This window comes from Phaethon lepturus, unplaced genomic scaffold (genome assembly GCF_000687285.1).
Source record: "Phaethon lepturus isolate BGI_N335 unplaced genomic scaffold, ASM68728v1 scaffold4520, whole genome shotgun sequence".
Taxonomy (NCBI): domain Eukaryota; kingdom Metazoa; phylum Chordata; class Aves; order Phaethontiformes; family Phaethontidae; genus Phaethon; species Phaethon lepturus.
The window spans coordinates 5,228-22,258 of record NW_010512442.1 but is presented as its reverse complement, the minus strand read 5'-3'; the positions used below and the strand labels follow the sequence as shown (position 1 = coordinate 22,258).

The 17,031-nt window shown below is 37.7% G+C and overlaps 1 protein-coding gene across 1 annotated transcript in view; it reads left to right on the top strand.

The window, feature by feature from the left end:
- Positions 1-15,575, top strand: part of NEK5 (NIMA-related kinase 5) — a 27,014-nt gene extending 11,439 nt beyond the window's left edge. Inside the window, exons 10-22 of the mRNA XM_010286960.1 lie at positions 1,006-1,142; positions 4,544-4,743; positions 6,058-6,124; positions 6,460-6,579; positions 7,821-7,904; positions 8,008-8,112; positions 9,828-9,908; positions 10,741-10,809; positions 11,603-11,726; positions 11,923-12,057; positions 13,113-13,250; positions 14,827-14,911; positions 15,323-15,575. Of these exons, the coding sequence (XP_010285262.1) occupies positions 1,006-1,142; positions 4,544-4,743; positions 6,058-6,124; positions 6,460-6,579; positions 7,821-7,904; positions 8,008-8,112; positions 9,828-9,908; positions 10,741-10,809; positions 11,603-11,726; positions 11,923-12,057; positions 13,113-13,250; positions 14,827-14,911; positions 15,323-15,575 (1,598 nt within the window). The remainder of the gene's footprint in view (positions 1-1,005; positions 1,143-4,543; positions 4,744-6,057; positions 6,125-6,459; positions 6,580-7,820; positions 7,905-8,007; positions 8,113-9,827; positions 9,909-10,740; positions 10,810-11,602; positions 11,727-11,922; positions 12,058-13,112; positions 13,251-14,826; positions 14,912-15,322) is intronic.
- Positions 15,576-17,031: the final 1,456 nt, after the last annotated feature.

Genomic DNA, 17,031 nt, shown 5'->3' with positions numbered 1-17,031 from the left:
CTGCTGAACATCTGGCATGTTTCTGGCAGCATAGCCTTTTCCTAATTCCATATTCTTCAGTATATAATAATTATTCCTCAAATTTATCTTTGGAAATATTAAAGTAGTTTAACCAGATTTGTGAAAATAAACTTACATACTTACTTAACTACACTATGAACTTTTTTTCCTCAAACAAGTTCTTCAGTAACGTAGGAACCCGTGTTATTTTGGAAATGACTTTCAGTGAGATTTATCTGCCTTCAGGTCTATTGCAATTTGGACAGATGGACCTGAACACCTAAGTCAATTAGACATTTTAAAAAATATCTATGGTCATATACTTCTAATTTTCAAATATTTCATCTCCCAGACATGATACTCTCACAGTCATTACTCAGGAAAGATTTAAAACTCACTTAGAAACTACCTAATCCTAGCAAAGACACTACTTTTCATTATTGCAGCTAAGGTATTTGCAAAACACTGACTGACCAAATTGGAATGGTGTGTACTCTTATTCTTCTACATGGGGAACTGGTATTTTTTACTATTCAGCCCTTCTTTCCAAATTCCACAAGTACTACAACATTGTCTAGAGATTTGTAGAAAACCAAAGGGCTTTCAAAAGAGAATGCCTAAGCAGGTAGACACCTAGCCTCCAGTGAAATATGAGCCTAAGAATCAGACCTCCTATTTTCTGTTCTTGGTACTAGTATCAAATCAGCATTCTAGTTTATAGAGGTCTGCCTTTTATTCAGTGTGCTTCTTTGAAAAACTAATCAATAAGATCCACTTTACAAATCATAATGTCTTCAAAGGCATGTCATTCTAAGAAAGAAAGGCAGAATGCCTAGGAAGTGTGGAGTGTGGTGACGATGATGAGGATGAAAGGACATAAGGAGTGTTTGTTAGCCCAACCCGTCAGTGTTAGGTGTATGCACCATACTGTGGTTTGCAACTACATGATTATTAATCACGTAGAGAGCACAGAAGGTAACCTTTTAATCTTTTATTGTTAAAAAGCACATAAACTTCAAAAAAGGGGAGTCCAAGACCAAGTTTCTCCAGAATCTGGAATGGTAGTGCCTGTCAAGAAACAGGAATTACTTCAAAGAAATGAATGGAAGCCTCCTTCAAGAAGGCAACAGCCTATTTTTCAGGTACTGTGCATCCACATTCTCATAATATTTAATCATTTTCAGAAGGCAAATTCCTGCTCTTAGAAAAGACCCTTTAAAAGGCATCATTAAGATGTATTAAATTCTACACTAAGTCAGTAAAGACACTTAAGCACTCATGAAACCTCAGAAGAGGTGTTTTAGAAAGCCTCAGTGGGAAATACTGAATTTAGGCTGCTTCAGTATGTTCCTTTGTAACAAAGGAGTCAGACATGCTTTGCATTTACATTTGCACAGAGGCAAATAAACTGTGTGTTTGTATTTTTGCTATAGAAGCAAATACACTGATCCTCTTACCTCAAACCTTCTGAGAGCCCATTCATCATCAAAACCACTGGCACCCACTGCCCTTGTCTCAGATACTATTACAACAAACTGGGATCAAACCCTACAGCAGAAAGCCCCAGTTCTTTACAACCATTTGTGTCCCTCACTCATTTTCCACCTCCTTTCCTCAGACTGGATATCAGCTGTATGCTGTCTCCAGCCTCTTACTTGGCATCACTTCATACCTTTATGTTTGTCTTCAAAAGGATATAATACTGCCTGGGGTGCTGGTGAACACAGAGCAAAGCACATTTAGGATCTGGGAGCTCCCAGCAGTAATTGCACAATGCAGTTATGTTGGATTAACTGATGGTGGGGAATTGTGGAGTTCTCAGAACTGCAACCCTCAAGCAATCACTTATGCTACCTATGGATAATACTGGCCCTGTGCAGAATATAGGACTTAGTTTTCCTCACAGTTACATTTGTGTATATCCAATGCAAATCCAGAGATGGATTGTTAGGAAGGTTAAGTTTCCTTTCACTGTGCACTGCTGAAATCAAAGGCAGAATTTTGTCCACAGTTATTTGATCTATGAGACATGCTCTAATAGTAATGCTGGGTAAGTTCCCACATTCTTTCAGCATCCAAATGAAGCAACCAGTTCGCAGGGTTGCAAGGATACTTGCATAGTGTCATACTTTGGATGTGTTGCTTCAGGATTTGCAGAATCACGGAATGTTTGAGTTTGGAAGGGACCTGTGGAGGTCACCTTGTCCAGCACCCTGCTCAAGCAGGGTTACCTAGAGCTGATTGCCCAGGACTATGTCCAGATGAGTTTTGAATACCTCCAAGGATAGAAACTTCACAACCTTCCTGAGCAACCTGTGCTGGTGCTCAGTCACTCGCACAGAGAAAAAGTGTTTCCTGATAGTCAGAGGCAACCTCCTGTGTTTCAGGTTGTGCCTGTTGCCTCTGGTCCTGTCACTGGGCACCTCTGAAAAGAGCCTGGCTCTGTCCTCTTTGCACCCTGCCTTCAGGTATTTATGTACATTAAAGAGATCCCCCTGAGCGTTCTCTGGACCAAACGGTCCCAGCTCTCAGCCTTTCCTCATAGGAGAGATGCTTCAGTCCCTTCATAATTTTAATGGCCCTTTGTTGGACTTTCTACACTATGTCCATGTCTCTCTTGTACTGAGAAGCTCAGAACTGCACGTGGCACTCCAGGTGTGGCCACCAGTGCTGAGTAGAGGGGAAGGGTCACCTCCTTCTACCTGCTGGCAATACTTCATCTAATGCAGCCCAGGATACTATTCTTCTTTGCCACAAGGACATGTTGTTGACTCATGTTCAGCTTGTCCACCAGGACCCCCAGGTCCTTTTCTGCAAAGCTGCTTTTCAGTCAGTTGGTCCCCAGCATGTACCGGTGCAAGGGATTATTACTCCCCAGATGCAGGACTTTGCATTTCCCCTTATTGAACTTCATGAGGTCCCTGTGAGCCCATTTCTCCAGCCTGTCAAGGTCCCTCTGGATGGCAGTACAACCCTCTGGTCTTATCAGCCACTCCTCCCAGTTTGGTGTCATCAGCAAACTTGAAGAGGGTGCACTCTGCACCGTCATCCAGATTATTAATGAAGATGTTAAACAGGAGTCGACCCAGTACTGACCCCTGGGGTACACCACAAGTCACTGTCCTCTAACTAGACTTTGTACTATGATCACCACTCTGCATGCAGCATTCAGCCAGTTTTCAGTCCACTGTCTGCTAATTCAGCCCATACTTCATCAGCCTTACTGTGAGGATCTTATGGAAGACAGTGACAAAAGCTTCACTGAAGTCAAGGTAGACAATATCTTCTGCTCTCCTTTTGTCAACCAAGCCAATCATTTCATTGTAGAAGGTTACCGGCTTGGTCAAGCATGACTTCCCCTTGGTGAATCCATGCTCACTACTTCAGATACCTTCTTGTCCTTCATGTGCTTGGAAATGGTTTCCAGGATTAGTTGTTGTATCCCCTTGCTAGGTATTAAGGTGAGGCTGACCCGGTCCTCCTTCCTGCCCTTTTTGAAGAGAGGAGTACATTTGCTTTCCTCCAGTCCTCGGGCACTTCTCTCGGTCACCATGATCAATCACAGGTAATAGAGAGTGGCTTCACAATGACATCTGCCAGCTCCCTCAGTACTTATGGGTGCATCCCATAAGGGCCCATGGACTTTGTTTGTCCAGTCTGTTTATGTATTCTCTAACCTGATCCATTTCCACTAAGGGTACATCTTCCTTGCTCCAGACTTTCCCCACCCCCCGCTTGCAGGGGCCTGGACAACTGGGGAATAGCTAATGTATTTACCATCTAAGGAAGGGATACTTAGATGCTTTTTCATTTATGTAAGAAAATAAGCAAAATTAATAATTTTTTTCGTATACCATATAGTGGCTTTTAGTCTCCCACCACGGAAAAGTTTGTGAAAGTCTTACCACATTTCTTTTATATCATGCAATGGCAGCTAAGACAATCACCTCTGTCCATTATTCTTATGAGAAATGGAAAAGACAGTCTTGTCATAAACTAGAAATATGGGGATGTTTCATCACAGTAAGGACTTTGAGAAATGAAAGGCAAGCTCCCACAGGCACATAATCAAAGAGATGATGACATGAAGTAGCACAGTGCTCCCCTGAAAGCAGAAATCATTGTGTATACTGCCCAAAACTACATCCCAGATTCCCCTTACTCTCACATGTCAAAATAAGACTCTCCTGGAATTAATTCAGTGCTTTAGGCTTCAGAACAATGGAGTGGCTCTAGGACAACGACACTACAGAGTAAAAAGCCCCATGCTGATTGACTCGCACAACAATATGGGCTGCTGCTTAATGACAGGAGCTGATGGAACAGGGGAAAAGAAAAAGGCAATGGTAAGATTACATATGCCATGAGAAGTTAGGAAGTTTCTGGATTATACATGAAAGGATTTGGAAAACTTACACTAAGTATAAGTAGACAGCCTATATTACCATGCAACTCAGACTGGGGAGAAGGACAGGAAATTAATTCAAACTTGTACTGATACAAATGAGAATAGGTAAATTAACATCCTTTATTGTATTTTCAGCCACAGAGCTCCAGATTCAAGATGGCAGAAAGGCCAGAAAGTATTAGAGTACATGGCCATTATGGTCATTACTATGATAAGCTTGACAACTTGCAGAGGAAAACGAATGCACATTATGACCTTTCTCATATTAGCCAAAGAGTTGAGGAATACTATAAACTAAAAGGACAAGTTGCACCTCCACCCCCACCACCCAACTGGTAAACTTTTCTCACTCTATTTATTAATAGTGAACTGCCATGCATGTTTTGGGTTATCAGCGTTCCTGAGTACGTAACACTGGACATGGCTCATTCAGTATAATTCCTTCTCTGCTTAGTCTTTGATAAATTTTTTTTTTGCACAAGTTCATTGCACAATGTAGCTCCAGCTCCTGTCTATCCAGAAATTTGTCCTGATGTTTGACATGTCTGTCAAAATGTCTCCCAAATCTCAGCGTTTTATTGGGTGAGAAGTAAAACACAGGCTTTTTGTAGGCTTTCTGATTGTATCAAGGATAAACACTGTCCTTCTTTCGCATCAGGATCAGAACGATATAAAGACCAAAAGCATTTCTCCACTTCAGGGAACAGAGTGAGAGACAGGCCATGAAAATGTTTTTTTTTCTTGCTGCAGAGTTTATGTTTTGGCTTAAGGTATAAATACCCTTTCTCCAGCAGTTTGTTTACTTCAAAGGCTTTCTCTTACAAAGCAGAGGTACAACCTTTTTATTACTTTAGAGATTGCCTGTCCATTTCACGATTGGCCATTTTAGGTGTGGATGAGCTTTGAAAACCTTGAGAAAGGAAGGTAAGGAATTTTTAATACTGCCTACTTCCGGATCCTTTCTTTAAGGTTGACTGAATCATTAATTTTCATTCAATGACAACAGTATTTAGAATGTTTCAGTTAGGATTTAGAACATCTTGTCTGAGCTGAGTTTCTAGTGCCTTATTTAAGGACAAAGTCAATTCAGTTTGACTTCGTGGGGCACAAGTGGATTCTGAAGGTAGGAAATTAAATAACTAGAAATCAGGGAGCTTACAAGTGACTGCTAGTTATTTTATACCAAAAAAAGAGATAAATGTATAGAAACCACAAAACTACACAAATAAAAATTAGTCTTATAGAATTAGGCACAGAGGAGAAAGGAAATAGAAAAGTTGTTGAATATATAACCTCCCTTCTGACCATTTTCACTTGTTTTGTAGATCAGGAAAAACAACTTTATTTTCATTAACACTTTCATGTACCATTTATCAAATAAAAAGTGGAAAAGGACTTTGCTGCACTCTTCAGAGGCTAATGTAACTGAAGTAATAGGAAGGGGAATGCCTGAAGTGGATATGATTTCTTTTTGTTATTTTACTATTGTTCCATATTTATAAATATTTTATCCATATTTATATATTTCTGTAATACAAAGAGAGCTCTGTTTGTCATATGTGATAGAAATCATAGACAATTATTTGTGCAGAAGATAGCAGAATCTGTGAAATACAATGTAGTATATGAACGTCACTTTCTTCTCTCAGGCCTGCAGAATATCTTCAAAGGTGCTTTGAAGCCCAACAGTACAAAATTAAAGTGGAAAAACAGCTGGTAAGTAAATACTGAATTATAGAATAAAATATGTAAAAGAAACTGAATGAAAATCCAAAAGATGATCTGATGTCTTTCTAAGAGCAAACTGTAACACCGACAGGTAGAAATTTCTGATCTAGCAAATTCATTATCTGCTCTGCAATGCTCATCTTGAGGTTTTATTTTCTAATACAAAACTATAGCAGTGTAAAATTCTACTATAACTTTTTCCTCAAAAAATATACACTTGCCTTACTGCACTCTTCAGCGGAACAGGGAGAATGAATTGAGTGAGCACTGAAGGAAAGGATTCTAAATGAAAATTCCTTTGCTCTGTATTTGTACATCCGTAGGGACTACGACCATCCTCTGCTGACCCATATCATGACCAAATACAGCAGCAGAAAATAAAGGAAGAGCATCTCAAAAATCAGCAGCAGGACATATCTAGAAAGAATGAAATGAAAGAACAGGTAAATGAAATATCTTCCTCAGCTGCTTAAAGCTGTCTTCTTACACTCCTTGACAATAGTATTCTTTCCGTAAGAATTGATTCTTTTCCACCTGACCACTAGGAAAATAGAAGCTGTTTTCATCTGGTTCCATCTTACATAAACTGTTGAAGACTTGCACAAAAGCTTACGTCCATAATAATTTCATAAACCATGGCCTTGATTTTGATTTCACTTCTACTGAGGTTAGAGGAGTTATATCACTGAACAAACTAATGTTGAAGGACAATAGATCCTCACATTTACAAATCAGAGAAAATAGTCATACGTGCATTATTCACGTTTGTATAGTCATTCTTCATAAGTCCTACTATGACATTTAGAATGTGATATAATAGTACATGATGCATACTACTTCCCTGGTATGTTACAACTTTTGGAGATTATTTTATACAGAAACAATATACTTTTCTGGTTTTTCTTTTGAGTGACAGAGAAAATAAACTGGTACTTCTTTCTTACCTGAACACATGTAAATACATCCAATCTTTCTATGTTTGGTTTATTAAAAAATTCCAGAACAGACATGGCTATATTAACTTTTCCATAATGGTCAGACTTTGGAATAAGAACATAGTCATCATGTACACATTGTTCAGAGACTGTTGCTGTTCAGTTCCTCGAAGTCTGTACTAAATATGCCAAAAAATGAAATTTTACATATTTGTCCATTTGTCTCTTGGAATGAGTTCTCATATAAATAGTAACAGAGATGTTCTAAACACAAAAATTATCTTTTGGACAAATTTGAAGTTTTTGCTTCAAAGCATAAGAATGTTGACACTTCTCCAGGAAAAGGTTACCAGGTTTTGCTTTGTTTTGGGGAGCAAGTTGCCATACAATAAGTATTACATAATTTTTTTTGTCCTCCTAATTTCCAGTCCTCTCTTTTTGGATTGCAACCTTAGCATTATTACTCAGACAGACCTTAGGTTATTCTTGGAATTAGCTGTTTTATATATAATTATATGGAAAATCTAGCATGAAACAGTCTGGAAAACTTCAGAAAGCTTAAAGTCTGGAAGAGTTATATCTCCAAAATGCCCTGTAATAGGAAGCATCAAGCATTCTTTAAAATTGGCAGTAAAGGACACTGATCCCTTTTTCTCATATGTACACAGTTTGATATCAATAGAATACTTTGTTTAGCTTATTTCTGTATGTATTTCTAATACATACATATTCTTACTGTTCTTTAATAGGAGTACCTGAAACAATTGCAGAAAATTCGGGAAGAATACCACAGCAATATAAAAGAATTCAGATTCAGAGCAGGAGTGCTCCAGGTAACAAAGCTCCAACATACAGAGAGTTATATTTCCTTTTTCTTTTTTAAGCTAGTACACTTAATTAGAAATTGCAATGAAATTTTATGAAAATGTTCCCTAGGAGAATCAAAAAATACAAGATAAAACCTATCTTGTGAGGCAAGGGAAAGCTGAGGATCAATCTGAAACCAAGGATACAGCTGGAACAAGAGAGGAATCACTTCAGGTATCAGTACCATCTGCTAGTCTAAACAGAACTTTTAATGCAAGTCCTGCATGGTCTTTGATTAACTCTCTGTGAGAAATCTGAAAAACAGTAACGCTTAAATCTCACCTGATGCTTGCACCGTACATGAAAGTCTCCTTAGGTTCCCTTCATGAATAGGCTGGAAAGTTTCTTTGGCTGTGTCCTGACTTGTTTAGGTAATTCTTTTTCATCTGTAAATGTTAGGATATACTTTTACTTTTTGTGCTATGTTTCTTTTCCTTGCTTTCTGAGTGAAGTAAGAAGCAGCCACTCACGGTGCAAATCTTCATGAGAATTCTGTGCAGAAGATATAGCAATTCACGAGAGCCCAGATTAGCACTGTGTGGAAAGTGAGAATCTAGTTTTCTGTGGAGTCCTTGCTTAAACAAAAATTTGGGAAAAGTGGGAGGAAGAGGTAGAGCCGAAGCTTTCCATCTACAGGACTCCTTCACTTCTTTCTCATCAAATACTATCAAAGCAGCTACTGGAATGGAGTTTCAGAATTGTTCCACTTCTACTTTGCAATATTGGCATCGTGAACACCAGATGAGGTTTTTGGAGCACATGGAATTCTGCAGCAAAAAGTCCACTTTTCTTCTAGTGCAATGAATGAAAGCCTCAATTTACGAAAATTAATCTCTAATTAATCTTTGCAAATTCCCGGTCTGTTCCGAAGGGAAAACAGCCCTGATCTAGCAACTAAGATTACTCAGTCAAGATTTGCCTTGTATGGTGTAGGACTTCCCGCGCTGTTCAGTAGCAAGGGGCAGACTTCCACATAAACTGGTCACAGATATTGCTACCCTGTTGCAGCTGGAACTTGGTCCAAACCTGCCAATATTAGTAGGATTCTCTTCAGTGATTTTCACAGATCCTGGATCGGGCTTTTAGTAAAATGAATTCACACATTACTTGATGGGATGAAGTAGGCTGTAGACAGCCAGAGCCATGATAGGACAGAAATTATATTCCCAGTGAATTAATGGGAAATGCATGATAACAAAAAAGAAACACTAGATTTTGCACCTGCTTGATGTCACCTTAGTTCATGCGCGCTTCATGTACTGGAGAAACCGCACAGATATTTTAAAAAAGTAAAACCTGTGAATTGTAGTTTCACCTGAGGTTGAGCATGTGCCCTAATTGCAGCACATCACTGAAGGAGCTGCGTACAATTATTTACTTTGCTTTTATCTGACAGGTTCTAATATAGGACACAGGAATATGAAAAGAGGTAATTAAATAATTTTTAGGTGTTACCAGAAAACAAGATACTATAAAACATGGCTATACTTTCTACAGGCTTATGTTTCCGTTATAATCTTGATTTTCATCACTCACAAAGTTTTCCAGAATGAAATCAGCCTGAGTCGTCTTGCATATCATCATAAAAAATAAAATATGTATTATTTATTTATTGACACAGTACTGTATCCTCCAAACATAGTTTTTGAGCAGAGGTTTGCACTGTATGCAAGGTTTCCTATTTTTCTTTTTGCCAGATAAGCCAGAATTATAATGTCTTTTAGTATTAAAGTCTAAATATGGCAATGAATGGAATATTCTTACAGGTATATATACAAGGAAATCAGTGACTACATTTACTGCTTAAACAAGTCTTTTTTTACAGGTTACACACATATTCTGGTTCCAAAGAGTATATTTTAAAGTTGTTTTTTTTTTTCTCCTTCCAGAATATGGAAGAAAACTTTAAACAAGTCAGACTCCAGGATAGGCAAGACAAAAAAATATTAGAAAAGCAACATAACACAAAGGTATCCATCCTCATTGTTGTATTTTTTTCTATTTTCTTCTTACATCTGTACATTTCAAATGACTGTGTTATCACAGTAGCTCTGGAAATCAAGTTATCTGAGAGACAGTTAAGAGTGCTGGGCTACTGTTTGTTGAAAGTTTTTGTGAGAACATAGAATCACTAAGAAAATAAATGAGCTTTTCTGATCATTTGAAGGAGACTCCCTTTAGATATTCCCAGATAGTAATCAATCTCTACCTACTCATCTCACTATCAAATTGCATTAGTAGTATATGAGAACTCATGTTTACTCGAAGTCTAAGTGAAGTCAAGTCAGGCTGCTAATTCTTCAACATTTTGTTATAAAATGTTATTCTCTGTAGTGCTTTTTAAATTGTAGAAGGAGATGGGAATTGAATGGAAATGCCCATAAAATATCAAGGAGGTTTCTGACCATAAGATCATTGTGAAATGGACTAAAGGTCTTCTGTGAAATATTGCACAGAAGTAGTACAGTATTCAAATTTTAATACTGGTTGAGAACCAGCTGTAAGAATCAACTCTGTGTATTGCAAGGATTTGAATTAAATGATTATCAAAGACATCTTTCCTTAAAATCAAAAGTGGATGCAATCATTTGAAAACATCCACAAACAATATTTAGAGAATTCTATTTTTGTCCTATTTGTTCAACCTTGATCTTGTTAAATAGAAGAAAAATATTGTTAAATAAAAGTTATTTTCAATAGAAGAATAATTTTCAAGTTTGTAGTTCCATATAAACTGTGTATATTTAATTAAATTCTTATATTTAATAAAATAAAGTAACAAAGTGTGTGAATTTTCTTTAGGGAGGAGTAAAGTTTGAAATTAATTTAGATGTATGTGTTCCTGAGGAAGACAGCATTCAAGAAGCAGAGGTACATTGTAGTTATGTTCAAAGCACTTACATGAGTAATCTGAAACCATGACAGTAGCTTTGTGATCTAAGGTTTGTTTCCATCACCATCATCCTCTACCTCTGTTATAATGGAGCTTCCTATTGAGGATTTGTTGACATATTGCATATATCTGACCTTCTTCAAGAGGATAATGGATTAGAAGAAAATTGGATGAAATCTGGGTCAATGTTTCACATAGTAAAAGATGAAAGAGCACAGATATTTAAATTTTGTAAATCGGGCTTGAGGGGAAGAACTCATCTCACAATTGAGTTAGTCTGCAAATGCCAAATTTGATTTATAAATTGTTTTAGTACATTTCTGTTTCTTTTCACTAGTATTGTATCACAAAGCAAGAATAATATGATGAACTAGCTCTTATTTAGAAAAAGCGGAAGTGAGACTACAGATAACATTACGTGATTTCATTTATTAAAATGACATTGTGGCTGATCAGGTAATAGCTACCTATTAAGATTTTTATTAGTATATTAGAATTTTAAAAAATATTTGTAACAGCAACATCAAAAATATAATTTCTTTCTAGTATATATATTCTTAATTTATAAAGCACTATTTTGTCATTCTGTTGTTTCACATCTCTGCAGAGCCCCATGCAGCCCCCTGATACACAATGTCACTTTGTTCTGCTGCTTCACTTTTTGTTACATGATTTTCCTGTGCATACATGAGAACAGCTGGCAAAGACAGTAAAAAGATTATTGTCCCGTATGTGTTTTCTCTTTTCCAGAGTAACCTATTGTTTTTTCAGGTACTAGGTAAACTCAGTGAGACATTAACTTTTGTGGATGGTGAGAATCTTAAGGAGAAACTGGTGGAAGCTTCTGAAGATCATATGGACAGAGCTTTGGAAGAACTATCGGGATACCCAACAGGTATTTCTTGGGCAAATGCAATGCTGAGTATTAATTCTGAAAATTACATAGTTGTTAGGTAAATCCAGTAACTCCAGGCTACAGCAAGTTTATCTATCTGATGAGCTCTCTCTTTGTATCACATAATATTATAATCTCATTGAAATCTACTTTCAAAAAATGAAATAACTTTGCCTTCTCTTCTTCTTCCCTGTAGAGTCTGATGACATGGATGATGATACAAAAAAACCCAGAAAACATTGGCAAGCTGGAGCCCCTCAGACACTACTGAATTTTTTAGCTGACGCTACTGTCACATCTGTATGTCCAACTATGGCTGAAAATGAACTTGGTAAGAAAGTTTTGTTTTTCAGTGAAAGTAGGGAGCTGCTAAAATTCAGCCAGACCACTTACAGACCTTTGTCAAAACCATTCTATACCAGAACGATCACATGATCTGACAGGCTTTTAATTGCAAGACATTATAGTAACTAAGGTTATTGTATGTGTTAAACCATAGAATGCAGTCATCGTTTTCCCCTCTGTCTAATGCTGCAATCATGTTGTGCTGCTCATACATATTAAGAGGGCTGCATTTTATGAAGCACTCTGTGGCCTGAGTAACAAAGGCTAACCATGACAGTCTATGCAACTAATCAACACCACTTTCTTGGGCCTCGAGTTGATGACACACTATGGCAGTCAGTTGCCAACGCCACCCTCGAGTGTGGCAGAGTTCTGGTTTTCTGCTCCACACACCAGTGCGGCTACACAGTCACAAGTGCACGCTCACACAGGGGGGGCTGTGGTGATGCTCCATTTCAAAAGAGGCAAGTTGCTAGGTTCCTTACAGTACCAGCGCATATATTCCCAGGCAGCCAGGCTTCTCCAGTGACTGTTGCTGCAAACAAGGAGCTCTTCCAGCATGCTCCCAACACCCCAGATGATAGATACACAGAAATAACCTGAAGAGACAGTGAAGACAAGGCAGTCTTGTTGATCTACCACTTCTTGTTCATTCTGCCTTAGATGAAAGAGCATAGGGTGCAAGAGGAGAAACAGGAACTTCTCTGAAGCTTTTTCAGCCCCAAGAAGCCAAGCAAGGACTGCTCAAATGAAGCTGCACCTGACTGTTCCAGGCCTAATAAGCAGTTACTTGAGCATTAAAACTGGTTTTAAAAATTTTCAGTGACAAATAGCCCAAACTATTTTTTCGCTACAGTATCAATCAGGTTAAATAATTATAAAAAATTCAGGAGTATTCCACAAAGGAAAAAAAACCAAACAGGTTCCAGCATTACACAAAAGGAAGAAATCAGTGTCAAGACTAGAAAGTCTGAATCTGACAAAAGACAGTGCCAAGCCACAGTCATGCTTTAGTGACTGGAGAACTTTCCTGTTCTTCAGCTGACCTCACTATTCTGCCTGTAGACATCCCAAAAAACAGGAAGCAGTGGAAACAAACACCACCAGGGACACTCCTGAACGTCTTAGCAAAAGCAGAGCTGTCTAATGACTCCTTCAGTGGGCTTGAAGAGGAGATAGGTAGGATGTTTTCTACTGTAAATTCTTCAAGTTTTTCTTTAGTGTATTATTTCTTTTACCATTGGCAGAGGATCTGTGATAAGAACCAACATTTTGAAGAAGTTGGCAAACTAGAAAAAACATGGGCAGCCTGCCCCAGCAGCCACTGCTCTGTCCTGTAGCAGTGAAAGGCCTCTTTCAGGACATTTCTGTTTTCAATAGCAGGGAAAAGGGCAAGCCCTACTTACCAGCTATTACTTCCTGTATAATTCTTTCATTTGCTTGGGTAGGCTAAGGTAAGCTACTACTGCCAGCAAGTTGTCAGATACCACAAACCTGGATCTAACCCCTGCAACTCTTGAGGTTGAAGAACCCTGTAAAAAACTTTTATGCAAATATATTTCTATAAAACAGCTGTAAATTGTAGTACATGATGGCCTAAACTACAGTGGTGACTTTACAACATGGTCTGTGCTGATACAGCGGACACTGAAATTGATTCGAACTTACACTGCAGCACACTTTCCTAAAGTAACAGACTTTTAAAAATGACATTTACTTTGCATCAAAGTTGTTAGCTAAAAAGCCAGAGTATTTTCCCTAGAAAGACACTGTGGTGTTTTTTTGCAGTTGCCAATCTACTAAATGTATAATTGGATGACAGGCCGCCTAAGCCAGCTAAATTGTACATGCCAAGTTTTAACAATTTTAATGGATCGTGAGAAGCATCTTTCATTTGCAGCTGTGCAGTCAGCACTCTCCTGCTAAATATGCCTCACATACTTGTTTTCTCATAGCATAACATGCTCTTTTAAAACAGCCCCATTCTGAAGGCTAAACCAGCTAAATGTACCAGCTAATTTTTCCTCCTAAGACTAGCTTTATAGCTTACACATAAAAAAAAGAAAATTCAAACCACTTTGCAGTAATGTCAGCACTTCATAAGGCCAGAGCAAGAATAAGTCACACAGGTACTCTAACTGCTGTTGCTTTTATTGGTTACATTTTTTAAAACACGGCACTGTCAATACCTGGTTCTGCCCTGCTGCTCAAGCTGACATTGTGGAGTACAGTGTTACCCAAACTGACAAGATTTCTGTTGGATCACATGCAGAATTTAGTCTTTATACTAAAACAACAACTCTTAGCATTGTTCTCCCACCTTCAGGTTTGGGTTCCCCTTCAGTCTTTGAAAGTGAGCATTTTTAGGGAACCATAGCTACATCTAAGCAGTAATTTTCAGTCTTTCCTAAACAGTAATCCCCTAAATTTTCCACTGAAAATGCAGACCCCTGTATCGGGAGCTTAAACCGACTAACATCAGATCACCTTTTTTACCTACGTTTTATAGTCCTTTGGTTATGGCCTGCAAACACAGCAGGTTCCACTGCGCAAGTTACAAACCACTGACTAAAACATATGATCAAGAATAACAGAAACATGGTAGTTACATTGTTGTAATTTGCACAACAAAAAAAATCAAGCATTTACTTATTTGCTATTACTTTACATACATTTGTATAGTTAGCTAACATACATACAAGTAAACGTCTCTTTTCCTTTCAAGTAGGGAGATTAACTACATTGCTTCCAAAAGAAAACAAGGAAGAGAATTCAGAAACATGCTCTGCTGTTGCTGTTGCTGAAGGCAGACTTGAGCCAAGATCAGATGATGAAGACACGTAAGTCAAGCACCTAAGAAGACAAATCCACACAACTGAACAGTTCTCATGAAATGACAGGTTGCATTGCCTAAAGCTTTTCTTCTTTTAAATTCATAAATGAAGAAAACTTACTTGTTCTACAGACCTTGCTAATTTAACCTTTAATTCTGTAACTTAATATGTCACATACCAACGCTGTCATTAAAAATGTTATGCAGAAGTATTAATATGGCTTTGCAGGTCCTGTTCCCTTACCTTATCAATACAGGTAAACAATCTCACAGAGAAAGAAGAAACAGTTCACATTATGTGTGTTGCTTGTATATTCTTGACAAAGTGTTTAAAAAAAACCCTCAAGGACCTTGAAAGGAGAATGGCTTGTAACAAAGATATATTTAATTAACATAATTATCTTGTTTTACTTTACAGAAATTTTGAAGATTCTGAAGATGAACTCAGACATGAGCTGGAGAAATCTCTGGAAAAAGTGGCCACTTCTCCAGCAGAGAGAATCATGGAGTCTCCCATCCTTTCAATAAATAAAGGTCAAACAGATGAAGAAAAGATGAGTTTACCTTGCAAACTACTTGGAAAATCTGATGATGATTTAGAAAATAACCATGGGCCATTTAATGTTGACACACATAATGAAAAAGGCAAGCAGGAGCTAAGAGCTACCTAGAACACCAGCACAGTTACTGTTTCAAAATTTTAACTTGCTTGCAGTTTCAGCCACATCAGTAACAAAATTTACAGATAGCTGACATTAAATGCCAAGTAAATGAACTGCTTTTCAACAGTGCTAAACTGTCAATTAAAAGTAATAGAAGATTGTTATTATTTTGTTTAAAAGAAAAAAAAGTCAGGCTACTTTTCATGTGTCTATATGTTGAGAAATCCTCATCCAGACTGAAATGCACTTTCATCTTTGTTATTCTAAACTACCTGGGACATCTCTGACAACACTTCCTTGAGCAGATTTCTGATGGCATACCCTTTTTAACCATTGCTGTATTGTGTAAGAAAGTCTCCTAGTCAGTATATTGTATTTCCCTAGCTCAATCAACTCCTTGTTTTAAGGAGCTCTTCGAGTTTCTGTAATCTCTGTGTACTGCCAATACAGCTTTGTAATCCACAGCTTCATTTACACAATACTGACCCTACATGGTTATCACCACCTGCTCAGCAGTTTTGTATAGTAGCAGTAAAAGGGTTTATTAGCACCTAAGAATTGTGCTTTCCCCCATTCCTAATAAAACATGGAACAGTCAGTCCTTCCATCTTATTTCACATATAAAATTTCATATAATCCAGGTGAAGCTTAAATAGAGGGAAAACCACATTCTAAAGTCTGATTTCAGTAGCTTTTCACACTTCTCTTCCTTTGCTAAAATACAAAATACTGCTTTGATGGCTCAAAAAAGGACTTAGATGTTTTTCCAATTTTGATATAAAAGCAGATGTCCAATTTTTTAACATTTATGTTCACCGAGTTCTCAGTTTTATAACAGCTAGTAGTTCAGGGCTTTAATGTTCATGATTGTATAGCATTTAATTATGCCCTCTAATCTAGACCCTTCTATTCCCTAGGAACAGAAAACCTTTCAATAGAGCATGGTTGGAAAAATACCATTAAGTTGTCATACTGTGAAAGGGAATGAGGAAGTAGCTAATATAAAAATCACAGAGAGGTACAATTACTACACTTATTAAAAAGCAAGCTAGCCAAACCACCACATGATTAACCTAAAGGAATCAGTGTAGGTAATGAAATCTCCAGAACCATAATTAAAATCTCACATAATAGAGTTTTGCCACACAATGGGGGACAGCAAATTAAAAACGTGCTACAGATTCTGGAAAAAAAATCCTCTGGATACAAAAGCTATCAAACAGAAGTGTTGACTTTAAAAAGTGCGACTGTGGGTGAAGCCATGAAATGGATGGAGACTGAAAGGAAGGTATTCAATGAATAAAACATCTTCCAGATGCAGTTGTTACCAAGGAAATACAATGGTTCTGTGAATCCAGAGGGTTTTGCACTGCACCGTACTGTCATGTGGTCCACACAGAACACTTTCAGGAGCATTTATTTGTCAGTTAAAAATTCTCAATTACATAAAGCAGATACACTGACA